This window comes from Perognathus longimembris, chromosome 1 (genome assembly GCF_023159225.1).
Source record: "Perognathus longimembris pacificus isolate PPM17 chromosome 1, ASM2315922v1, whole genome shotgun sequence".
Taxonomy (NCBI): domain Eukaryota; kingdom Metazoa; phylum Chordata; class Mammalia; order Rodentia; family Heteromyidae; genus Perognathus; species Perognathus longimembris.
This window is the reverse complement of record NC_063161.1, coordinates 105,879,227-105,903,520: the sequence shown is the minus strand read 5'-3', so window position 1 is coordinate 105,903,520 and position 24,294 is coordinate 105,879,227. Positions and strand designations below refer to the sequence as shown.

The 24,294-nt window shown below is 44.0% G+C and overlaps 1 protein-coding gene across 3 annotated transcripts in view; it reads right to left on the bottom strand.

Annotated features, from left to right (window-relative positions):
• Positions 1 to 24,294, bottom strand: part of Syk (spleen associated tyrosine kinase) — a 66,315-nt gene that overhangs the window by 31,535 nt on the left and 10,486 nt on the right. For 2 of the 3 annotated variants that reach the window (XM_048340000.1, XM_048340156.1), the window contains exons 1-3: positions 20,547 to 20,654; positions 9,717 to 10,164; positions 6,575 to 6,735 (exon numbers count right to left, since the gene is read on the bottom strand). In XM_048340000.1, the coding sequence (XP_048195957.1) occupies positions 6,575 to 6,735; positions 9,717 to 10,130 (575 nt within the window). In that variant the 5' untranslated portion in view covers positions 10,131 to 10,164; positions 20,547 to 20,654. Of the gene's footprint in view, positions 1 to 6,574; positions 6,736 to 9,716; positions 10,165 to 20,546; positions 20,655 to 24,294 lie in introns of those variants that run through there. The other variant, XM_048340080.1, reaches the window with a different exon arrangement.

Below are 24,294 nucleotides of genomic sequence, written 5' to 3'. Positions count from 1 at the left end.
ACCACTATTACTACATGGTGATGTCAGATCAGCTAAGATCACAGATCATAGATCCCACCTAAATTGTCTACTGCCCTATATGGATGCCTCAGAATTACCTGAATTTCTCCCTGACTCAGTTTCCTTGCTCCCACTGCTTGGTTATTCCATGGGTATTACCCTTTTCTGACCTACTGCTATGACTGATCTCAGAACGGACTCTCTGGTACCTCTCCCAAGTGAGCCCTCAGGGTTCCTCCTCCACACTATCCATACTCGGGCCCACCAAAGAGGCCAGGCTTCTTTCTTATAAGAGAGGTGTAAACATACTCTCCTCTAACTGGCAAATCTTTCACCTTTTATGGACACTGGTGCCCATATGGATGGTACTCTGATTTACTGGCATCTCCTTCAATCCTGTTCACATCCTAGTCCATTGCAATACCAGCATCAATCTGCTTGGCTATTTTCATAATGATGCATCCACTCATGTCCCAAGTGAGCATGACCTCCTGACCTCAAAGGTTCCCATCTAAAGAATCTAAAGACACATGACCTCCTGCATCTCCAGCTTGCACCTGCCTGTTGAGCTCCTTTCCTCTTCTGCTGACCTCCAGGCATACCCCATCAACCACATTCTTGCTGTCCCTTAGATCAATCATTCTTTTGCCACTTGTGATTGGTGAAACCTCAAACCCAGTTATGGGCAATCATCAGCTTCCTGTAAAGACCATGGTCAAGGTCTAGCATTAGTGCACACATGGCAATACCATCCAGTTGAGATCTCTGGTTGACTCTATTATCTCCCTTTCCATTTAGTCAGCATCCCCCTTTCCCTCTCAAGAATGTCTCATGGCCTACTTGTTAGGAGAAACTTATCTGGTCCGACTACCTGTCCCTCATGCCCAGCCATGCATACTATGCTCTAGCCCCTCAGACTCAGCACAGAAACTCTTTTATCTAGAGAGATGGCTTCCATTTAGATAGTATTTTTTTTTTGTCATTCCTGGGGCTTGAACTCAGGGCCTGAGCACTGTCCCTGGCTTCTCTTTGCTCAAGGCTAGCACTCTACCACGAGCCACAGTGCCACCTCTGGCCGTTTTCTATATATGCGGTGCTGGGGAATCAAACCCAAGGCTTCATGTATATGAGGCAAGCTCTCTTGCCACAAAGCCATATCCCCAGCCCCATTTAGATAGTATTCTATAAGCTGACATTATACTCAAAGATGACAATCCAAACCTTTCTTGTGAGGATCCTGAGTCTCAGGAGTGAGGCACAATAGACAAGTAAATGACCAAAGTAAAGACAACACTGGCCAGAAACAGTTCATTAAATTCCATGAGATAACCATGATGGAAAAAGACTATTACTGCTTCTCAAAGATTCTGTGGCATACACACTTCATTCTGACATCTTCTCTGTGTAGAAGACTTGATAAGGCAAGGAACATGTATGTTTCCTTGATCCTACTGTCTGGTGTGTGTCTCTGGAATGAATGTTTCTATAGTCATTTTGGTTTTCCATACCACACAAAACGCCAGGAAGTACAAACTGATGCTCAGCATTAGCGACTGAGTTGATGGCTCTTTCCATAAATCTGTAACATGAATTCAGCTCTTAGGAGAGATGTCATGTATTCATTTTGTGTGTGTGTGTGTGTGTGTGTGTGTGTGTGTGTGTGTGTGTGTATACACATACTAGGGCTTGAATTCCAGTCCAGGGTTCTGTCCTTTAGCTTTTTGGCTCAAGGCTGGCTCTTTACCACTTGAACCACAGCTTCGCTTCGGACTTTGGTGGTTCATTGGAGATAAGTGTTTCATTTAGTTTCCAGATTTGAGCTGCATGCCTTAGATCACAGCCTTCTGAGGTCTAGAATTACAAGTGAGAGCCACTGGCACCTAGCCCGTGCATTGTACTTTCAAAGTCATCTTCCACTTATTCTCAGCTCTATCAGATTTGCAAAGGCTCTTAGCCAAGACAATAAAATATTTACTTGGACACTAAACACAAAGAAAGTGACAATCCCATTTAGAAAATCTGGCATGATGTGGAATTTTAAGAGCATTTTCATGCCAAGATACTTTGGATGAAAAATAATGACAGGCATATCACATCCTGTTTTCATGAGGCATGAAGCGCACTGGGAAAGCAGCCATGTACAACACCCTAAGCTGCACGATGCCAACAGCATGATTAGATATCTCAGGATAGGAGCCTCCATGCTGGCCACGACATTCTTCATGTGGCCTCATTCAGGCCAAGAGGAAGCTAGTAATGTGATGTCAAGGTCTCAGAAGTCTTCACAACTTTCAGCACCTCTGATGACACTTTCCCATCTCAACCCCTCTTCTGAACATTGAAAATAGCTATGCCATAATAATGAATTGCAAAGAAGGCCATGATGGATGGGCTCTGTGTCCTCCTGTGATTCCACCTGAGAGAAAGCAATGGAATACCATGCAGAAGAAGACAGTGAATATTCAGGACAAGAGTATGCTGAATTGTAAAGCAAACCAGAGGTTCTAGAATGAACTCTCATATTTTCATCTTTGACTCTCCATGTGATTCTCTCAAGGAGAAGGGCCACCTGTCCCTTCAACTCCCCTGGGACTGTACTTCCTGCATTCATGAATGAGGCTGAATCGGTCTGCATGTATTTATTATGAGCTTCTACAAAGTGCCTGACTTTATGCTCAGCACATTCATGAACACTGCTTTACTCTAAATCAAGTTATTGAAGCCCAGTAGTGGGAGTCACAAAAGTTAGGTTTCATTTCTAGATCAGAAATACTCAGTTTTCTTCAGAGGGAGGATCAGGAAGGTGGCTGGTAGGGTAAGGAAGGCTCCAGAGAGGGTCACTAGGAAACAAGTGCCTTGGAACATGCTGGAAGGAGGAGAAAGGTAAGAAAATGATGGTGGGTCAGAGCCACAACCATGAGCAGGAGAAGCAGAGATCAGACTCTGAAGGAAACAAAGTGTGACAGGAAAGAATGGGAGTGTTAACTCCAAGCAGGGAAATTGAAGCAGAAAGATGGAAGGACAAGGCACCGTGAATGTCAGGATAAGAGGGCTGGCAGGAAATGGAGGTGAGGCCAAAATGTTTGAGTTCCAGTCTTGAGAGAAAAAGCCAAAAGCTGAGAGTGTTAGGCCCTGTATTCAAGCCCCAGTTTTGGAGAGTGCACGTGCATGCAGCTGCCTACACACACACACACACACACACACACACACACACACACACACACTCAGGTTCAGAAACTTCTGGAACTTTGGAGCATTACTACGGGATAGGGGCAGAAGCACTCATACTGGATTTGCAGCCACTGAATCTTCTGCTAATTTAAGAGTTTATGGAGGGGCTGGGGATATGGCCTAGTGGCAAGAGTGCCTGCCTCGGATACACGAGGCCCTAGGTTCGATTCCCCAGCACCACATATACAGAAAACAGCCAGAAGCGGTGCTGTGGCTCAAGTGGCAGAGTGCTAGCCTTGAGCGGGAAGAAGCCAGGAACGGTGCTCAGGCCCTGAGTCCAAGGCCCAGGACTGGCAAAAAAAAAAAAAAAAAGAGTTTATGGAGGCTAGGAACTGATGGCTTATGCCTGTAATCTTATTACTCAGGAGACTGAAACCTGAGGATCACAGTTTGAAGCCAGCCAGGTAGCAAAAGTCCTTGAGACTCTTATCTCTAACCACTAGAAAACTGGAAGTGGAATTATGGCTCAAAGTGGTACAGCACTAGTCCTGAGTAAAAAAGTTTAGGGGCAGTGCCCAGGCCCTGAATTCAAGCCCAGCAATTGACCCCTTTCCATCTCCCCCCGCAAAAGATTTCATGGAGGACTTTTAGCTATAGTCCCCATAAAAAGAAGGTGAGATGAAGATGCTTGTAAGGGTGAAGGAATCTGGTCAGGAGAGAATGACAGCATTCATTGTTATAGACACTGCCTGTGCCAGACAAAGAAGAGCAGAGTCAAGTTTAATACCATTTACAAACTCCCCATGGTCTACATAGGTATGCATGCCCTACTTAAGCACTCAAGCAACCAAACACTGTTCCATACTGAGAGAGGCAAAGCCCACACGCCAGCCACAGTCAAATATTCCCAATAAGTTCTTCAGGAGGACAGAGTCCCATGAGATCAGATCACAAATAGTTAATCTGTTCAAGGAGGCTGCCTTCTAACCATGGGAAAACACCTCTGAGATCCCCTGGTAATGATAATTTCCTAGTGCTACTGATATAGAGAGCACACTGAACAAAGAAACTGGCATTGACCACACATACCGTACTGTGAGTTTTCAAGATAAAGGTTGAGAGTATCGTCAATGATCTCCATACTCACAGAAGCTCAGCCTCAGCTCCAAATTGATTCCTCTGTCCTATAATGGATATGGAACACAGGTTTTGAAGCAGGGATGTGTCACCTGTAGGCTTGGATCCCTACCTTTTGATGTATCCCTGGCCTGAGACAATGCCTGAGTGAAACACACTATCTCTCTCTCTGTCTCTGTCTCTCTCTCTCCCCACAGCCAAGCCTTGCAGGTGTGGCAGAAGATCAGGAGGCAGTGGGGACTGGGGTGGGGCTGATGTGGGGGTCTGTGGGTGGCAATTAAACAACTGCAATATAAGATGGAGCAGTAGCCCAGTGCAAAAAGACCTGAGGGTACTTAGTAAAATTGCAGTTAGTTGCTGGTTACTCATAGTTTGTATCTGCAGTCTTTGCTACTCAGGAGGCCGAAATCTGAGGATCATAAATTGAAGCCAGCTTGGGCAGGATACTCTTATCTTCAATCAACTATCCAAAAACCAGAAGTGGAGGTATGACTCAAGTGGTAGAGCACCAGTCTTGAGTGTAAAAGCCAATGGGCAGTGCCCAGGCCTTGATTTCAAGCCCCATCCCCCCACAGGTTAAAAATACAGTTACTTAGGAGTCCTGCATCAGCCTAGATGGATGTGTGCATGAGGGGCTGTGAGATGTCAGCCCTTGCAGGCCAGGTGGACAGACCAGGTTGCACATGGGCCTCTTGCCTTCTGCAAGGGGTGTGTACACATGGATTCAGGCCGAAGCAGGGTGCAATCATGATCTTCAGGACTAGACCACTGAGAAAAAAATGTCTGCCCCAGGAACTTGGCTGTTCCCCCAAAGAGCCTGAGAGCAGTGGCCCTGACCAGCAAGAGGTCAGCAGTCTGGCTGTGTGCATTATGTCATTCGGACACTCCATGTGTCATGATGCTGAGTCTTCAGTCCCATGACTTTAGTGCTGGATATTCATTCTGAGAAGAAGCTGGAGAAAGGCCAGGCCTCTGGAGAAATGACACTCAGGGACTGTCCTGCTTCCTCTCAGTCTTGCCATCACTGACTTGGCCCAGGACAGTCTATACTCCAGCCACCCAGTGCTGACAACATGAGCTATTCTTTTTTTCTTTCAGTAAGATTGTGTTGAAGATCATAGGATTGTATTTAAAATTAGAAGTCTGAGGGAAAGTCTTTCAATAGATGGCCACACAGGGAATCACTTCTATTCCTAGGAAGAGTGGATAGCTGGATAATGAATTTGCTTGCCCAGAAGGTTACACCACTAATCTGGGCTACGAATCTACAACAGGGATAGGATAGTGGTCCTTTGTGCCCTACCCCCCTACCACACAGGAAGCATTTCTACAGGGGATGTTGAGTGGTAATAAATATAGATGTCTTCCCCTACAGCCATCACCCTCTGTGACACCCTGGCAGCAACATCTTGGCCCAATGACTGCTCCTGACCATGGGGTCAGGGACCATACTGAGCTGGCCTGCTCTTCCTCTGCTTTTTAAAGTTAGGTTCACATGGATCCACCAAAGACAATCAAGTTTATGGCGCAGGATCCATGCCTTTTGAATAGATAGCTGCACTCACCAATCACACAAACCACTTCAATTTTTAATATCTGTCCAGGGTCAGATCAGAGTGGGAAAAAATTGTGGTGTTTTAGTTTTTCTGGGTTACCAGAGACATTGTTGTACATCTCCTCTTTGCTGATCAGAGAATCATTTGGAGTGAGCCTCCTTAATTGGAAAATCAGAGATTGGAAATATCAAATCTGACATCCTTTGATCATCCACATGATCCACCACAAGTAGAAAATTCTACACGACAGGTTAAAACACAGGCAAATTAAAGTATCCTGTGAAATTACTCGAGGCTAAGCATTTAAGTCATACATGAATCACAAATGAATTTCAAGTGTAGACTTGGGTCCAATACCAAAGGCATCTCTTGTATGTGCAAATATTCCAAAATTGGGAAAAATCTGAAATCCAAAGAACTCCTAAACGTTTGGGGTAAAGTAATATTCAACATATGTGTGTCTAAAGATGAGTTTGTTTTAATACAATGTCATCATTTAGGATGAGACTGGATAAAACTCATGTTGAATCACAAGTGATAGCTTCCATATGAAACATCCTTAGGACAGAGCTGTGTATGTATTGTCAGATGGTAACTTGTGATCCCTTCCTGGGGTCTCATGAGGACCACTGGTAAAGAAGCTGAATCACCTCTCAAGTGTGCAAACATCTCCCAAAGGTGGAAGTTGAGGGAGAAGACACAATACTTACAAAAACTTCCCATTTATCTTGGAGCCTATCAAGACGATCTGTTCTGACTCATCCCGGGAGATGTTTCCATGGAACCAGGGCATTTTCTCGTGGGCTGTGGTGGCAATCAGCTTCTCCAGTTGGGGCTTCTGGCTGATGATGGCTTGTTCCAGAGCCTGGCCCTGCAGTGGGCAAGGACAGAGTGAGTAAGCCAGATAGAGATGGACAGATTGAAGTCATGTATAATCTGTCTTAAGACTAGTAATAATGGCACAGAATCAAACTGTATTCATTCATTCATTCATTCATTCATGCTTTAGCTACTCATTCATTCAATAAATAAAATCAGTAAGATAAATTGCTTACATACCTTTCATTATATAAATAACAAGGTAGTTTTGGAATAAAGAGATCATTTTGATTTTTTCAAGGCCAGGTGAATGTCATGTCATGTATGTCATGAAATCCAGAGAGCAGGTGTCCTGAGCTGGGCCCTTGAAACCATAGTCAGTCTCTACCATCCATGGTTCTGTGTTAGGACATGGCCATTTCATAGCCAGCAGGGAGCTTTAAGGTATGAGTGAGGAATGTACACATAGCCATGACCTGTAGGAAAAGGTCCCAGAGTGCAGGCGAGCAGTCTTTACTGTGTGAACATGATGATAATAGATATAAAAAATGGAGAATGAGGTTGAGAGCTAACTGAACTGATTTTCTCATCCTTCTTAGAGAGAAGAAATAGATCTTCTTGACAGTAATGGATGAAGATCCAGAGCTTGACCATTTGCATTTATAAAGAGAACTCAGGCAGTGAAAATAAAGAAAATACAACCATCTCAGACATGGAAATAAAAGGAGAAGAGATTGGAATGTGAGCACACTGATGTTTTTTATCCTATTTCATAGATGATGAACTGCTCAAGTGGCAAAGCACCATTCTTGAGTAAAGAAAAGCTAAGCTAGTCTATGAGGCCCTAAGTTCAAGCTCCAGATGCAATACACAAATACACACACATACAAAATCAACAACTACATATTTCACAGATAGAGTGCCAAAGGCAGCCAGGCTTATGGATATATGGCGTCTGGAATCAAGCGAGTGAAGAGGCTAGGGTGGATGGCTATGGAGCTCTTAGACACCACAAGAGCCAGCAGTGGCCACAGACAACACCACAAACAAGATTCCATGTGCGTAGCATTCGATGGAAGGCAAAATGTAGAGAAAAAAATCAGATGTCTTGTTGTCTGGGGCTGGGATGGTAAAGGACAGAGGGGTACCTAGTAGAGTAATGGATCTCTTTTGTGCCTTTCTTATTGTTTTATGCTGGTACTAGGGCTTGAATTTAGGACCTTTAGCACTCATTTGGTTTTGGTTTTTTTGTTTGTGTTCAGTGCTACATCTCTGCCTCTGGCTTTTTGCTGCTTAGTTGGAGATAAGAATCTCACAGACTTTTCTGCTCTGTCTGGCTTTGAACCACAATCATTGGATCTTAGCCATCTTAGTATCACAGATTACAGGAGTGAGCCACCACCATCCATCTTCCTTTACATCTTTATTGAGGAGGTTACATGATGCTTTTCACTTGTCCACAGGACAGCACATGGAAAACGACAAATTTACTGTGTGCAAACTGTAGACTATAAATCATATACATATTTAATATGTGCTAATTAAAATACTGGCCACACAGTATTGTGGTTCCTATCTACAAGACAGCATTTTAATACAGAACCTGTTGAAGAGTTAAAGGACTCACTACATATAATCTTCAAATATTGGTTCCATTATAATCTGCATGTGTAAAATAATATCACAAAGTGCACAGAACAGACATCCAGAAAGCACAAGAAAAATGGTTATTATGTAAGTCCGAATGGGAAACTGTGAACCAAACCTGTTGGCTTCTGACACCAAATGTTGGTAAATATGTGATGGGGGAAGGAAACCAAGTGTGGTGGAGCATGCCTATAATACCAACTACTAGAGAGGTGAAGATAACAGGGTCATAGCTCAAGGTCAAATCTAGCAGAATTTAATAAGGCCCTATTTAAAAAACAACCTGTTTGTAGTGGTATACATCTGTAATTCTAACTATTTAGGAGATAGAGATAGGAGGAGCATGAACTAAGGCTGTCTGGGACAAAAGAACAAGAACTTATCTGGAAAAAGAATTAAAATAAACAGAAATAGGAGCATAGTTCAAATGGTACAGTATTTGCCTAGCAGGTGTAAGTCCCTGAATTTGATCTCAGTAGGATATATGCTCACACAGACACACAGACACACAAACACACAGACTGAGGATGTAGCTCAATGATAGAACACGTACCTCGCATGCTCAAAGCCCCTGATTTGATTCTCCAGCTCTGAAAAAGAAGGAAAGGGGGGGGGGAAGCCATAGTGGCTCACTCTTGTAGTTCCAACTACTCCAGAGGTGGAGGTAGGACCGTGAACACAGAATAAGTTTGAGACAGGTAGGAATGTAAATCACCACCAGCTCTTCAACAATTTTATACGAAGCTGTCCTTGGCTATGGCAAGGCAGTCCTTGCAAAGTTTATCTTTAAGATATGGTGTATAAGCGCATCCTAGTCGTCTACAGAATGATGTCCTTAGGAGTGCTATCTATGAATAACAAAGCTCAGTATGGCCTGAGTTAAATAAATTATAGTGCCCATCAGGCAGTACCAGGCTGCCAAAGAAATGATGGAGGAACCCTGTAGGTGCAGATACAGAAGGTTCCACAAGAGATGCCAAGAAGTCACAAAGTCAAGTGTGAATTCATATGTGCATGTAAACATAAACAACAGACATGAGCTGGGCATCTGTAGCTCATGCCTGTAATCCCAGCTTTTCTGGGATCTGAGGATCACAGTTTGAAGCTAGCCTAGGCAGACAAACCTGAGAGACTCTTATCTCCAATTAAACATCCAAAAAAGTACCAGAGTGGAGCCGTAACTCAAGCACTAGACTTCTAGCTAGCTTGGAGGAAAAAAAAAGCTAGGCCCTGAGTTCAATTTCCAGGATTGGAGAGGCAGGAAAAGGGGGGAGGGAGAGGGAGAGGGAGAGAAAGATGTTTACTTATTTGGGTTCACAGGTCTGAAGGGACCTGGTCATCTGGCTGGGGTTGTTGAGCCCTGTGAACATAGTCTGAACTGCCTACCTGCAGATTCCAGGTCTGCTTCACGTACTCCCTGATGAGGTTTTCTTTCAGATCCTCAAAGGGTCCGGTCTTGGGTTGCACCCCGGGTGGTCTGTTGAAGGGCTTCTGGAGGAGACAGATGAGGCCATCCGACTCCTGGGAGTGGTAGTGGCAGAGGTCAGCGGGGCTGCTGTGGGTCCTGCCCCCGGATATGGCGTAGGTGCCATTAAGCTCTCTCTCGATGGTATAGTGGTGTGCCTTCCGCCCATAGGCCACCGACAGGGCAAAACCACCCAAGTAGTTGCGACTCTGACGTAGCAGGTACAGCCCATCTGTCATGCCTCCCTGGACCAGGTAGTCTTCGGCCTCCTCCCGGGTGATATTGCCAAAAAAGAAAGGTAGATGATTGGCACTTTCGGCCGCATTGCCCGCCATGCCTGTGCTACCCCTTCAGGATGTGAAGATACACCTGAATGAGACAAACATTGGTGATGTGAGTGAGGAGCCTGAGAAGCAAGGGACATTGCAAAATGCATCAGAGGCCTTGAAAGCCTGAAACAAGCCCTTCCTGATCAGGGCGGAAGCATTTTCCTCTGAGGACTGTCCAGTGTGGGTGGCCTTTTTGCCTACGTTATTATTCTCACATTAGCAACACATACATGGCATTTGTCAAAAGTGCTTATACACAGAGTGGTATGGCTGAGCCAGGCTCATGACTCCCCTTGAGGGTGGACAGCAGTACAGGGACAGAAACCAGCCTGAGGGGAAAGCTATGGGGTCCTGGGTGTCTTGTAGCGCATCCATTTATGTTACCAATGACATGTGCCTGAACCACACGAGCTGCTTCTGGCAGTGAGTTCCAGAGCGCTTGCATCATTCATGAGGCTTGTGGTCATCCTAAAGCCTTCTCCCCTCTGCCTAGGGGAAAGACAAGCCAGTTGCTGAGTTACAGAAAGTGACATTCATCTATTCTGGGAAGTGCTGAATCCAGAGGATATTGGTGTGTGGCCAACCTGACAAAAAGCTCTAGAGTCAATAAAGACATACTTAGTGGCATCTATCCAGGATCCCAGGTACATATGAGGCATTGGTAGGAGAATCAAATGACAAGCTGGCTGAGCAAAAACACCAGACTTAATATTTAAAAAGTAACTGCCAGGCAATGATGGCTCACACCTGTAATCCTAGCTACTCAAGAGGCTGAGATCTGAGGATTGAGGTTTGAAGCCAACTGGGGCAAGAAGTGTGGGAGACTCTTATCTTGAACCAACAAAAAACTGGAACTGGAGTTGTGGCTCGAGTGGTAAAATGCCCGCATGAGCACAAAAGCTCAGGGACAGTGCCCAGGCCCTGAGTTGAAGCCCCAGGACCCACACACTAAAAAATAAAAACAAATAAATGAGACCAACAGTGCATACATGTTTCCTCTCAAGCAAGAGCTAGGTCTAAAACACATCGAGACATGATAAATGATACAGGATTCTAGACATTCACGCAGTGTGAGACCAAAGGAAGATATTCTTAGGAGAGGAACACAAAGATATAATGCCTCTGTGCCTCTAATTGAAATGAACTCCAGGAATTAGAATTCTCCAAAACAAAGTATTTTGGAAATAAGTGAGTGAATAAACTAAGGGAATACATAAAAAAAAAACAAAACAAAACAGGGCTAGGAATGTGGCTTAGAGTGCTTGCTAGCATGCATGAAGCCCTGGGTTAGATTCCTCAGTAACACATAAACAGAAAAAGCCAGAAGTGGTGCTGTGGCTCAAGTGGCAGATTGCTAGCCTTGAGTTCAAGCCCCAGGACTGACAGAAAACAAAACAAAATACTAAACTAAACTAAAACAGAAAGAGGCATGGCTCATCTAGTAGTTGGTGTGTTTAGATTGGTAGGGGTGTGGCTTGATTAGTAAGGAGTGTGGCTCATCTGGTACCACTATCAGATAGTGGCTCAACTGATTGAGCAATTGTGTAAGAAGCATGGGGCCCTAACTTCAAACTCCAAAACTGCCAAATAAATACAGACACAAACCACACCTTACTTATAAACACATAGGACCATGGTTATATAAAATGGCCTCTTCCTCATGTGAGTCACCCTCCTTGTGGGTGCACAGCTAATGATCCTATCTGTCACAGGTAGGGAATATTCCTCCAGTGCCATCCTCCAAGGTATATTTGTGGGCAGCACCCAAGAGATGTGACAAAAAGGAAAATACAGGTTACCTTATCCTGGCTTGCTGAGCATCACACTAACTGACTCTGTGCAAGTTTCTAAAAGTTCTTAGCCAGGTTTCCAGTTTAGTTTAGTTTTTTAAAGCAAAGTCTACATTTTAGAAACATTTGTAACAAAAAAGACATCTGTGGCTACTTGGGAGGCTGAAATCTTAAGATCTTGGTTTGAAGCCAGGCTGGGTAGAGAAATACTCCAGAATCTTCTCTCTAATGAACTGGCAAAATGTCAGTAGTTGATATATGGCTCAAGTGGTAGAGAACTACCTTGGAGGGCAAAAGCCAAACAAGAGCATGCGGTCCTGATGTCAAGCCCCAGTCCTAGTGCACACAGAAAAGACAGCAGGAGTTGATGTTTCTTGGAAGGCCCATCTCCCTTCTGACCCAACCCTTTTCTCTACCTTTGTTTCCTCAGCTGTGGGTTTGGCCTGCCCTGCCCTTGCACAGTGACAGCCCATAAGTAGCCAGGCCACACACACCTCTAAGGCCTCCCCTTTACTTCTGCCATCTGTCCACCCTAACCCAGTGTCTCTCAAACTTTCCTTTGTGTGCATTGCTTGGAATTCTGCTTTGTGGCAGGAACTGAAGCTCTGGTTGTCCTGATGTGGCAGAATCTGGGCATGTATCTACTTGAGGTCACCCCTCTATCGGCTCCTGCTTGTGGACAGAAGCCTGCCACTATGACCCCCAGGGGCTCCTGAGTCCTACACTCTCTCAGGTTCAATTTCTTTGCTGCAGCAAAGAAATTACTGAAATTACTTACTGAATTAGAGGGCCATCTCTGGAAGATGAGGATAGCTTAGCTATGTGTCAATGCCTGGGCTGCTTCTGGTGTATGGGAGAAGGACATACAAACTTAAACAGACACATGGATGTATGGAGTTCATTTCTCCCTGCAAAGCTTGGGACATCTATGTTAGCTGACCTGATATCAGCACTTGGATGTCCAGTAAGCCATTAGTCTTCACAGACCCAAAATGAGGCTCCTGTTCTGCATGCCAACCCCTCACCACATCCCCATATTGTAGAAGGAAATAGCTTCTTCCATACAAGCTTGTGCTTTATCACTTGAATCACAACTCCTCTTTTGGATTTCTGCTGACCAGAGGTAAGAGTCTCATAGACTAAGCTAAGTGTGCTTAGCTTCTTAGTGTCTATGATAAGTTGCTATCCTACTGAAAACACAAAATAACTAGTAAATGTGTATCCAGAGTGCTGAAAAGATGGCCCAACCTTCTAGTTGCCCAGTCCTGTGGCGGCCTCAATGGCTATTGTTGGGGATGGCTATACCTTTAAGACCTGGGGTTGCTTGGCTGTTATCCACTCCTACCTCCTTCCAGGTCCGAAACCGGAAGAGGCAGCCAAAACAGCCCCGCCTCTCATCTGCGCCACCTGAGCCCAGGGGCCTGGTTCTGGGGGGACTGTGATTTCCGCCTCTGCAGGAAGTTCCGTGACATCACTGTGATGGACAGTTCACCAGCCAATCATTAATACCCAGTTAGTCCCTCCTCTTCCTGCCACCATTACTGTTATATAAACCCCTCCTCTGAATAAAACCTTGGGAAGCGCCTGAAGCTTGCTCCGAGATGTCCATGTGTACCTGGCCTCCTTGGTGAGTATGGGGGGGAGGGCATTCTCGTGGCCACACCCGGTCTGGAGCTCACTCGTGGCCCTCACTCCCGCATTTCTTCCTACTGGCCAGAGCATATGCATGAGAGCGAAAGGGGAACACACGGAGGAGGCATATAGGCCTGGGATCTCCACGGAAGGACGTATAGAGCTAGCCCGGCAGAGTTTGCTTCTTCCACAAGCTCATAGCTCCCAATGGGAAGGTAGCCTGCTTCAGCACGTGCTTATTGCTTCTGATGGGAAATGAGTGCACAACTGGTTCCATCCACAGCCATCCACATGACCCTGTCTCCCCAGACAAATGAGGCATATGTGGTTCCCCAAGCCCTTCACAATGCCAGCCTACAGCAACCCTTGAAGTGATGGTAGTCTCTTTGCTTGACATTTCAAGGTGTTCATGTCACTCTGCCCACCAATGCCACTGACTTTGCTGCTGTTTCTTGCTATCTCCTTGATCTGTGCCAGCAATCCACCAGTGCCAGCTATCCAGCAGCTATACCAGGCTTCTGGAATGTATCATAGAATATGCCTTCCATGCCCTTTATTTACAGATTAAAATAACAGCCCTTGCCACACCTCCCTCCTTCTGTAGTCCCAACCATTTCTAGCATCTCCCATTACTTTAGCTCATGGATACTCAGCCTAGCCTGTGTGGCAGTGGGGCTACGGGTCTCCTGTGGGTTGTGGGTATGATGGTATAGCTGTCATGTCTGCTAGGGGCTATTTAGCAGCATCCATTTCCTCTGCCCACTTCATGTCAGTAGCACCACATTAGCAAGCTTGACAACTGCAGCCCCAGTCTAGTCTTTGCCCACTGTTCTCTGGGGACAAATATACCCATGGTTTAGAAATGACTGGGTGAACTGCTGCGACCCAATCATTGATCTGATATGTGACTTCCAGGGCTTCATTCCTTTCTCCAAAAGCATTCACTTATCTAACTTTCTAGCATCTTCAGCAATGAGCAGAGAGGACAAGAGAGAGCTAGATCAAGGGGTTGGGCCTACTGGTCTAGAAGGCAGCAAAGCTAGAGATGTAGAGCAGAGGATGGGGCAGACACCGTGGATGTCCTCTCTGAGTCTATGTAGCCCTGGCACCTGAGCGCCATAGCCCCTCTCCAGGAATATAGATAACAACAGTACCAAGGCCATGGAAATGAGAGTCCCAGTCATGAATGCAGAATGTGGAGTTACCATGGCAACTGGGCCCAGGAGCAGGAACTAAATAGAGCAAAGGACTATGCAGTGGAAGGATGCTCAGGAGAAAGGATGGGCACAGCCTACCCAGGAGGAGGGTGAGTGCCCTCAAAGGAGAGAGATTGACAGACACATCCACAGAAGGATGTGAACAGCAGAGTGGAGGCTGAGACTGAGCCAAACACAGTGCTCCTTGCCCACAAAGCCTCCCTATATCACATAGAATACACTGAAAGACTTGCATGTAGTGACCAAATGCTGCTGGCTCATGCCTGTAATCCTAGCTACTCACGAGATTGAACTCTGAGGACTGAAGTTTGAAGCCAGTCTGGATAGAAAAGCCAATGAGATTCTCATCTTCAGTTAAACAGCAAAAAGCTGAATGTGGAGTTGTGACTCAAGTGGAAGAGTATCAACCTTGAGTGAGAAAAAACAAAAACAAAAACAAGGCATAGAGTCCAGGCCTTGAACTTAAGACCCAATGCCAACACACATGAATGAATGAATGAATGAAAATAAATATAGTTGAAACCATACTGCTTTTATGGGCACTGGTTTTGTAGTATGCCCTGAGCACTGTACCAGCCACCAGCCACAGTCTTGTAAAGTGGATTCCTAGGAATGCTAAGGAGCTCCAGGAAGTGCCTTCATGTTTTCTAATGTTTGGTTTCAGTTGTGCTGTGTCACTGTGCACTCACTAGCTCCGCCTGACCTTCCTTTCCCACTAGACAGTCACACTCTATTTCCCCAGGCCCAAGATTAAGGATGACTGCATGATCTTTGCCCTTCAAAATGCACTTAGATTGTGTAGCCCTGTTTTCTCAGATAGTAACTTTGCAGATGAAAAGCCACAGAATTATGCTTTCCTTTATAAACAGTGTGTTAGAGAGCAGTTTGGCTCCTTAGGAAATTATGTTTCCAGATGGGTGTGGTGGTCCATGCTTACCATCTCAGCTTCTAGGACTTCCTTGACTATGATCTCCCCAAATCACTAGAAATGGCACTCATACTGTTATGGTACTCAGTGAATCTCTCCCCTTGTTCATACTCTCATACATACCAATTGACTTACTGCAGCATGACATTCAGGATGGCTAAAGCCAGCTTACCAAGACCCTTTGCTTGATAAGGCAGAGGTATACATAGCCCAGTGACTTATACTTGTAATCCTAGCTACTCAGAAAACTGATACCTGGAGAATCTGGGTTTAAAGTCAGCCTGGACAGAAAAGTCCATGAGAATTGTATTTCCAATTAACTACAAAAGCTGGACTGAGGTGAGGCTGAAGTGGTAGAGTGCCAGCTATGTGAGGGAGTTGAACAATTGCAAAGTTATGAGTTCAAAGCCCAGCACTATAACAAAATAGAGTTACCCAGTAGATTGCTCACTCTGAGAGAAGCCAGATGACTTATTGAAGGACACTTGAGAAATTTAGGAGGGTGGAGGCCCATGTGGTAGAAACTGAAACTTCCAGCCAACCATAAGCAATAACTTCTCACCATGGAAGCCATTTTCCAACTCCCATCAAACCTTCAGATATGATTGTTACCAGTTCAGGCTCCAAATGGGCTGCAACTGTACACAGAGCCAGCACCAGCCTAGCTGTCTCAAAGGCCTGTCCCACAGGGACCATAAGCCATACAAAGATTATCACCTGTCGAAATACTTTGGAATGGACTTATTTCAGAATTTAGATTTGGGAATATTTTCCTATACCTAATGAAATAACTTTGGGACATTGAAATATGACTTTCATTTATGTTCCACATGTACTTTGTTAACACTTGGCCAGCAGGTAATCCCATACAGTATTTTTAATAACCTTGAACATGAAACAAAGTTTCACAATATGGCATTTTCTATTTGTGGTATGATGTCAGTACTTAAAACATTTCAAAGTTTGGAGCATTTTGAATTTTCAAATTAGAGGTGCTCAGCCTAGAAAATGTTGTTTTAGGCTACTAAGTTTAGGGTAATTGTTTAGGCAGCAACAGATTATTCATAGAACATGTCAGCATAGCCAGGTGACAGAAGCAACCCATGTGCAATAAATATTTGAGTGAATTATTGACATGTGAGCCTCTAGAGCTGAGGAGTAAGTGAGGTGTTAGACTCTAGACTGAGCAGAGTTGGGATAAAACATTCAGTACCACAGTGAAAGAATGATCAGGAAGAAAGCCCAGGTGAGCTCCTAGATACTACTAGCTTCAAACTAAGTCTGTCTATCTGCTGTGTGCCTATGCACTGGATCAGGACATTGCACTGGCTCCCTGAAACCCTGCACGGGACATAGCATCTGAGCCTGGCACTTACAGGTCACCGGAACCAGGAGCAGAGGTGAATCCCACAGTTCAGACTGTTACAACATGTGACTCTTAAATCATCAGCATGTCATTTCTTCCTCACTTTTCTCCTTTCTAGTTCATTAATATACAAGGCGAGGCAATCCAAACAAAGAGTTCTGAATCCTCACTCTGAATGCAGGTCCCTAGACATCCTACCACTTGGCCTTGGGCATTCACTCACACAGGCATCTGGGCATCACTTCATCAACCACTGTCTCTGAAAAACGTGCACTCAAATGGGCTGGTTGCACCCCAGAGATGTGTGCCTAAATGAGTACCCAGCCACGGGGTCTAGAGGATGCATGGAGAACTCATGGAGTCTCTGATTGAATCTGGGGACTGATACGACCCACTGGCTGCCCAATAATCTTGAGTATCATATAGCATTCTTTCAGAGACACCTTATTAACCCCTGCACAACACACCCCGGGCAATGCCCTCCCTTGGGACCCCTCTTGTCTAGCAAAATCTCTGATTATCTTCTTCTACAATAAGTATTTGCTATTTTACTTCTTCCTCTGTGTCTGAGGACTCATTCTTCAAGACCATCAAGACAAAGGACACGAGCAGTTGTTGCAGTTTTTCAGTATCATTACTTATGTCCTAGGGAGTCATCATGAATACTGAATTTGCAAACTTAGCGTCATAACTCCTAGGAAAACTTTCCTTCAATTAGTATATAGGCTGCTTGTATGTATGTTTCTGCTTTTCTCTCTATATCCCCAATACAACCTGTGTAAACACACAGATTTATATGCATGTATGCGTGATTAAGTCAACTAAAGTATAGTACATGTAGACACGATGTGAACTCTGAGAACAATCAAAGTTTGAAAGTAAACGTGAGGAAGCTTAAGTATGTGCTGTATGGTGTGAGGTCTAGTGGGAGAGATTGGATGAATGCATAAGGAAGGGTGGACGAATATGGTCATAGCACTCAATGTACTTATGTGAAAAGGGAAGTGGGAAAGGATGTGACTAGTGGGGGAAGGGTAGCTGGGGGAATGATGGAAGGGTGATTCTCATCAAGATGCCTTGGAGGGGCTGGGAATGTGGCCTAGTGGTAGAGTGCTTGCCTAGCATACATGAAGCCCTGGGTTTGATTCCTCAGCACTACATAGACAGAAAAAAAAATTGTAACCCTCTTGTACAACCATTTGAGGAGTAAAATAGAAAGCAAAAGAAATTCATTTCATATACAGTGTTGATATATTAATATTGAACTTGAGTGTAGGAACATTATAGACCTATGCCAGGCTTCTGTGACCTGCATATCCACTCCATGAAGCACACAGGTCAAAGCCTATTGTGTGTGTATGCAGTAGGCAGCATTTAAGCATCACACATGGAACAAGTTTCAGTAGTAAAATCACTAAGCACAAACATAAAAAGTGGCTCAGGCTTGAAATATTTGCTACTCAAGAGGCTGAGATTTGAGGATCATGGGCTCAAAGCTGGCCTGAACAGAAAAATTTGGCACTTATTTCCAACTAAATACAAAAAAGCTGGAAATGGAACTGTGCCTCAAATGGCTAGTGCCAGCTTTGAATGAAACAGCTAAATGATGGCACGAAGTCGAGTTCAAGCCCCAGTACCAGTACAAAGAAAGAAAAAAAAAGATTGTGTTCACTGGGCCAGGCAACAGTGGTGCATACTTCTAATCCTAGCTACTCAGGAGCCTGAGATCTGAGGATCATGGTTTGAAGCCAGCCAGAGCAGAAAAGTCAGTGAGACTCTTACCAGTAATTAATCACCAAAAAGACAGAAGTGGAGTTTTGGCTTAAGCAGTAGAGTGCCATCCTTGAGCAAACAAAGCTTAAGGGCAGTTTCCAGGCCCTAAATTTAAGCCTCAGGACCAGCACACATGCACTTATATATACAGTCATATATATTTCTCTTCCTTAAACTTCTATTCATTTCAGGGTTGACATAGACCTTCTTTAATGAACCTATCTACCCTAATTAACAAAAGGGCCACAGACCTATGGTTCAAGATTTTGCTTTCTTTTTTCTTTCTTTCTTTTTTTATATTTTTAAATCCTGCTCCTGGGGCTTGAACTCAGAATGTAGGTGCTGTCCTTTAGCTTTTTTTGCTCAAGGCTAATGCTTTACCATTTGAGCCACAGCTCTACTTCCAGTACTTGATACTTAATGGGATATGAATCTCTCTGAACTTTCCTGTCTGGGTGGGCTACAAACCTCAGTCCTCAGATCTCAGGCTCTAAGTAGCTAGGATGACAAGCCTGAGTGCCCCACGCTTGGCTTCTGCTTTTCTTGAGGCTACTAGAGCATGGATCCTGCAGGTGTCACCCTTCCCATCCCCCTTCTAGCCCTATTCAACTTTCTGTAGTGAACATTTACAACAGTGCTCAGCAACAACATAAGGGGGCTCATTTTCCCAGCAACTAGGCTGTGAAAACCTCTCGTAGACCACAGAAGAAATTATGGCTCTTAAGGAAAATTATATCAAATCCATATCACTCAGGGGAACAAAATCAGGAAGATGAGAACGCTGATTTATCACACTCCAAACCACACAGCCACCCTCATGCAAAACAGCCCCATTCAAATGCACCTGGGAATTTTCATTGTGGCCTTAAGCTAAGAAAATTAAGTACTAGGACTTAATTCAAAGGAAAAACTTCCTGTATGGCCTAGACTGATTTTCATAAGAAAGAGGAATAAGCCCAATCTAGAGAGAAATTGATCTTGTTGGGCTGGTCAGGGGGCCAGTTATGTATAGAAAACTGACCAGTCAACAGGCATTAGAAAGAATATTATGTCATTTGCAGGGAAATGGATGGACAGACAGGAACTTTCTTGATGGGGCTGGCTTCAAAGCATGATCCTTAGATCTCAGCCTCCTGAGTAGCTAGCATTACAGATGTGAGCCACTGATGCCCAGCTCCTATGTATGTTTTTATATATGAAAAATTATTTTTTCCAGCCAACTGAAAGATAATTACAGGACACTAGTGCATTAGATATATATATATATAAATATATAATTAATATAATATTCCAGAAGCTTATGATGATCTCTAGTGATTTCATAACTGTATCTTTCATGAACTTGAGACAGAAATATATATATATACATACACATATGTACACATATATGTATGTATATATATGCATATATATGCATGTATATGCATGCATGTATATGTGTGTGGAGATATATATATATACATACATACACATATATACATATATATATATATATATATATATCTCCAATGTACAAAGAAAGGGACCAAGAGTATACAGGGGAGAAGGGTAGGTTTACCACATGAGAATTATCATCAAGAACCCCTCAACTCCACGGCTCAACATAGGCATATATAAATCAAGGACTGCTTTTAGTAAATAAAGGCAGAAGGAGCTCCATCTGAAGCATAATCTTGCTCCCTGGCCCACCCCCTACTGGTATAGAATCCTCCCTACCTTCCTTGTGGATTCACACACAAACCAGCAATGGCAGATGCCACACAGCATGGGGCCTGAGAAGGGCACAGTTTGGAGCTTTTCAAATGAGGACCGCTGCTGTGGAGAGAAGGCAGAAGAGCTGCAGTTGCTAGTGTCTCAATTAGGGAAGTATCCTTTTGCCAAAGTGTTAGCATGCAAACATAACCAGAAAGCAGAAGTGTGAGGGTGCTGGTGGGAGGGGCCTTTGCTACCACTAAAGATTATGGATTCCAGCAAAACAAACAGGAGCTGAGCAGTGGCCAGTGGCCATTGTTGTGCAGGCATCACCACCAAAAGCTCTGGCTACTAATGGATCAACGTGTCCTTCTCCATTGTTTTCTTAATTAGCCAAGGCTAATGATTTAATAACTCCATAGATATTTTTTTTATGGTACTGGCATTTGAGCTCAGGGCCATGGACTTGCTAGGCTGGTAGTCTACCTCTTGAAACATGTCTTCAGCCCTGCTTTGGCCTAGAGATGGCGTCCAATGAGCTTTTCTGCCTGGGCTGGCCTTGAACTTCAGTTATTCAATTCTCAGGCTCCTGAGTAGCTAGGAGTATAAGCATGAACCATTGGTATGTCATTGGTATGTCATTTCCATTTTAAAGAACCAACATAGGGACAGTGCTGATGGCTCCTGCCTGTGATCCTAGCTACCCAGGAGGCTGAGATCTGAGGACTGTTCAAAGCTAGCTCTGATAGGAAAGTCTGTGAGACTCTTATCTCGAATAAGTTATTACAAGTAGAGTTATGGCTTAAGTGGTAGAGCTCCAGTCTTGAAGAAAGGAACTTCAGGAACAGTTCCCAGGCTCAGAGTTCAAACTCCAGGAACACACACACACACACTCACCAAACCACTCCCCATATACAAGAACCAACATAGGTTTTCATTATTCTTTACTATTTTCTTGGTTTCAGTCCCCACAATTAGCCACTTTTTTTTTCCTTTTCTTCATTAAGGTTTCATTTTTTTCTTCTTTCTGTGGTTTCCTAGTGTTCGATTATGAGGTGTAGAGTTTATATATTTCCTTGATCTATTTCTATGGTTTGAATGTGGCTTGAATGCATCCCTCCAAGGGTTCATGTGTGGGGAACTTAGTCCTCAGTGTGGCATGAAGAGAGGGGACTAAGGTTAATGTCATCTCCAAGAAGTGAGTGACGTCCTGAGGGACTGGGTTAGTTAATTTCAGAGTATGTTGTTATACAGCGGGGGCATTCCTCATGTTTGGTCTATACCCATAGACCATGTCCCTCAATGAGATACCATCTTCCACTCAGTACAAGGCCCTCACCAGATGTGGCTTGTACTGGTCAATGTCATAACTGGAAGCCAAAATAACCCTTCTTCTTTATAAATACCTGGTCTTAGGTATTTGACTATAATAGCACAAAATAGACTAAGAATGTACTCACTACTGTAAATTTCCCCTTGTTCACTGCTCTTGCTAAATCACTCCTTTTTTTTCTGGTCCTGGTTCTTGAACTCTGGGCCTTGGCACTGTCCTAGAACCAATCTGTGCTCAAGGCTAGCACTCTACCACTTGAGCCACAGCACCACTTCCAGCCTTTTCTGTGTAGTTTATTGGAGAGAAGAGTCTCACGGACTTACTTGCCCGTGTTGGCTGTGAGCTGTGATCCTCAGGTCTCAGCCTTCTGAGCACAGGCATAAGCCACCAGCACCCAGCTTTGAATCCTTGAATTTTAATAACTGATATATTCATTTTTCTGTGATTCAAACTACTTTAAGATCATTTCTTTGACTCATAGATTATAGAGAAGTCTGCTACCTGATTTCTAAATATTTGAGGCAGGGGATGTTAATTTAATTTTGTTTAAGAACATACTTTATATGATTTTTTTTTTTTTTTTGGCCAGTCCTGGGGCTTGGACTCAGGGCCTGAGCACTGTCCCTGGCTTCTTTTTGCTCAAGGCTAGCACTCTGCCACTTGAGCCACAGCGCCACTTCTGGCCATTTTCTGTATATGTGGTGCTGGGGAATCGAACCCAGGGCCTCATGTATATGAGGCAGGCACTCTTGCCACTAGGCCATATCCCCAGCCCTTATATGATTTTTTTGAATTTAAACTTAACATGTTTTCTAAGAATGTACTTTCTAAGAATTTTAGTTAATAATCCATGTGAGCTTGAGAAGAATGTGTGTTCTCAGCTGTTGGGTTGAAAGGTTTAAAAAGGTCAGGGTGCCTGGCAGTGCTGTTCAGGCCTCTATGTTCTTAGTGATTTTCTGTTAATTACTGACCAAGAGAAATGGAAATTTCTAATCCTAACAGTGGATTGGTATATGTTTTATTTCAGCTTTATCCATGTATTTTGCCTTATGTATTTTGATGCTATGTTGTTATGGCCATAATGTTATTAAATGGTTATTAATTTATCATTAAATAATTTCTTTAAGGCTCTACCTTCTGTTTACTATGGGTGTTCTTGTCCCTTAGATAATATAAGAAGTCAGCAGAATGCTGGATGATGAATAATTCATCTGGGAGCTCCCTGAGGAAGTGTATACTGGACAAGGCTCTAAATGCATTTCGTAATTTCACTCACCCACTTCCCAGCCAAAGCCAGGAGGAGCTCTTCCTTGTATCTTCACCAAACGAATCAATTGAGGTGCATATTAACCATGTCTTTTGTATTGCTCCTTTGTTATCTGATTTGATATCTAGGGTCTTGTTGGAGTTGGAGACACTGTGCCTCCCAGACATGGCCAATTTTTAGAGATTCTAGAAATTGAATCTCAGATATCAGCTTCCCCAGTAGCTGGAATTACAGGCATGTGAATCTAGTTCCTGACTTCTTAAATCAGATCAGACTTAATTAGTTAAATAGTGCCCCAAATTATGAAGAGACCACACAATTTAATATCTTTATTCCTTTCTTTGCTTATGCACAAAAATAGCTAAGGGACAGCACCCAGACCCTGAGTTCAAGCCTCGGTGGCCTAAAATGAATAAATTAATTAAAAATAAATTTAAAAAATTAAAAGAGAACAAGAAGGAAGAGGAGGAGGAGGTGGAGGAGAAAGAGAAGGAGAAATGTTTATGGATGGGGCTATTCAGGAGCCCTGGGTTAGTTAAAGCACTCCTATGGAGTGTATTAGACAGTAGATTGTATTATCACAATTCTTCATGAAGAGTCTTGATGGGACCAGCCCCTTACTGTCTGTGCAGCTCCAAGAACAAGTGCTGGTTGTGGGCTGTTGAGCTTCCTGATGTCAGGCTGAAGCCCGGAAGGAAGAGTTAGAATTCACAGGCTCTGAGTAGCGATTGTCTTGTGGTATTTTATCTATACTCAAATTGAGCAGCACAGGAATTCCAGAGGCAGGCAAACTGCCTGTCTCTTACTGGGGCACCAGAATGAGGCAGGACTGGGGCTGAGGAAACCTGGAAAGGTCATTGTGAGAGGTCCCTAGCTCCTGCCTTGCCACATCATACCCCATGCTGGCACACAAAAGGTCTCTCAGGCTTCTGACACTCAGCCCTCCACTACTCACAGCTCTGAAGTGAACAAAGCAGTGAAAAACCCACGACAAAGTCTGGCTTCTCGGGTTCCAAGGTAGCACAGGGTCACTCATGAGGCATGTTCTACTTATTTGCCTCATCAGGGACATGGCTCTCTGGCAAGGTTTCTTACTGGAGGTTGGGTGTAATGAGATTTGAACTCAAGTCTTGAGTTCCTTTGGCTTGTTTACTCAGCTAGTGCTCTACTAG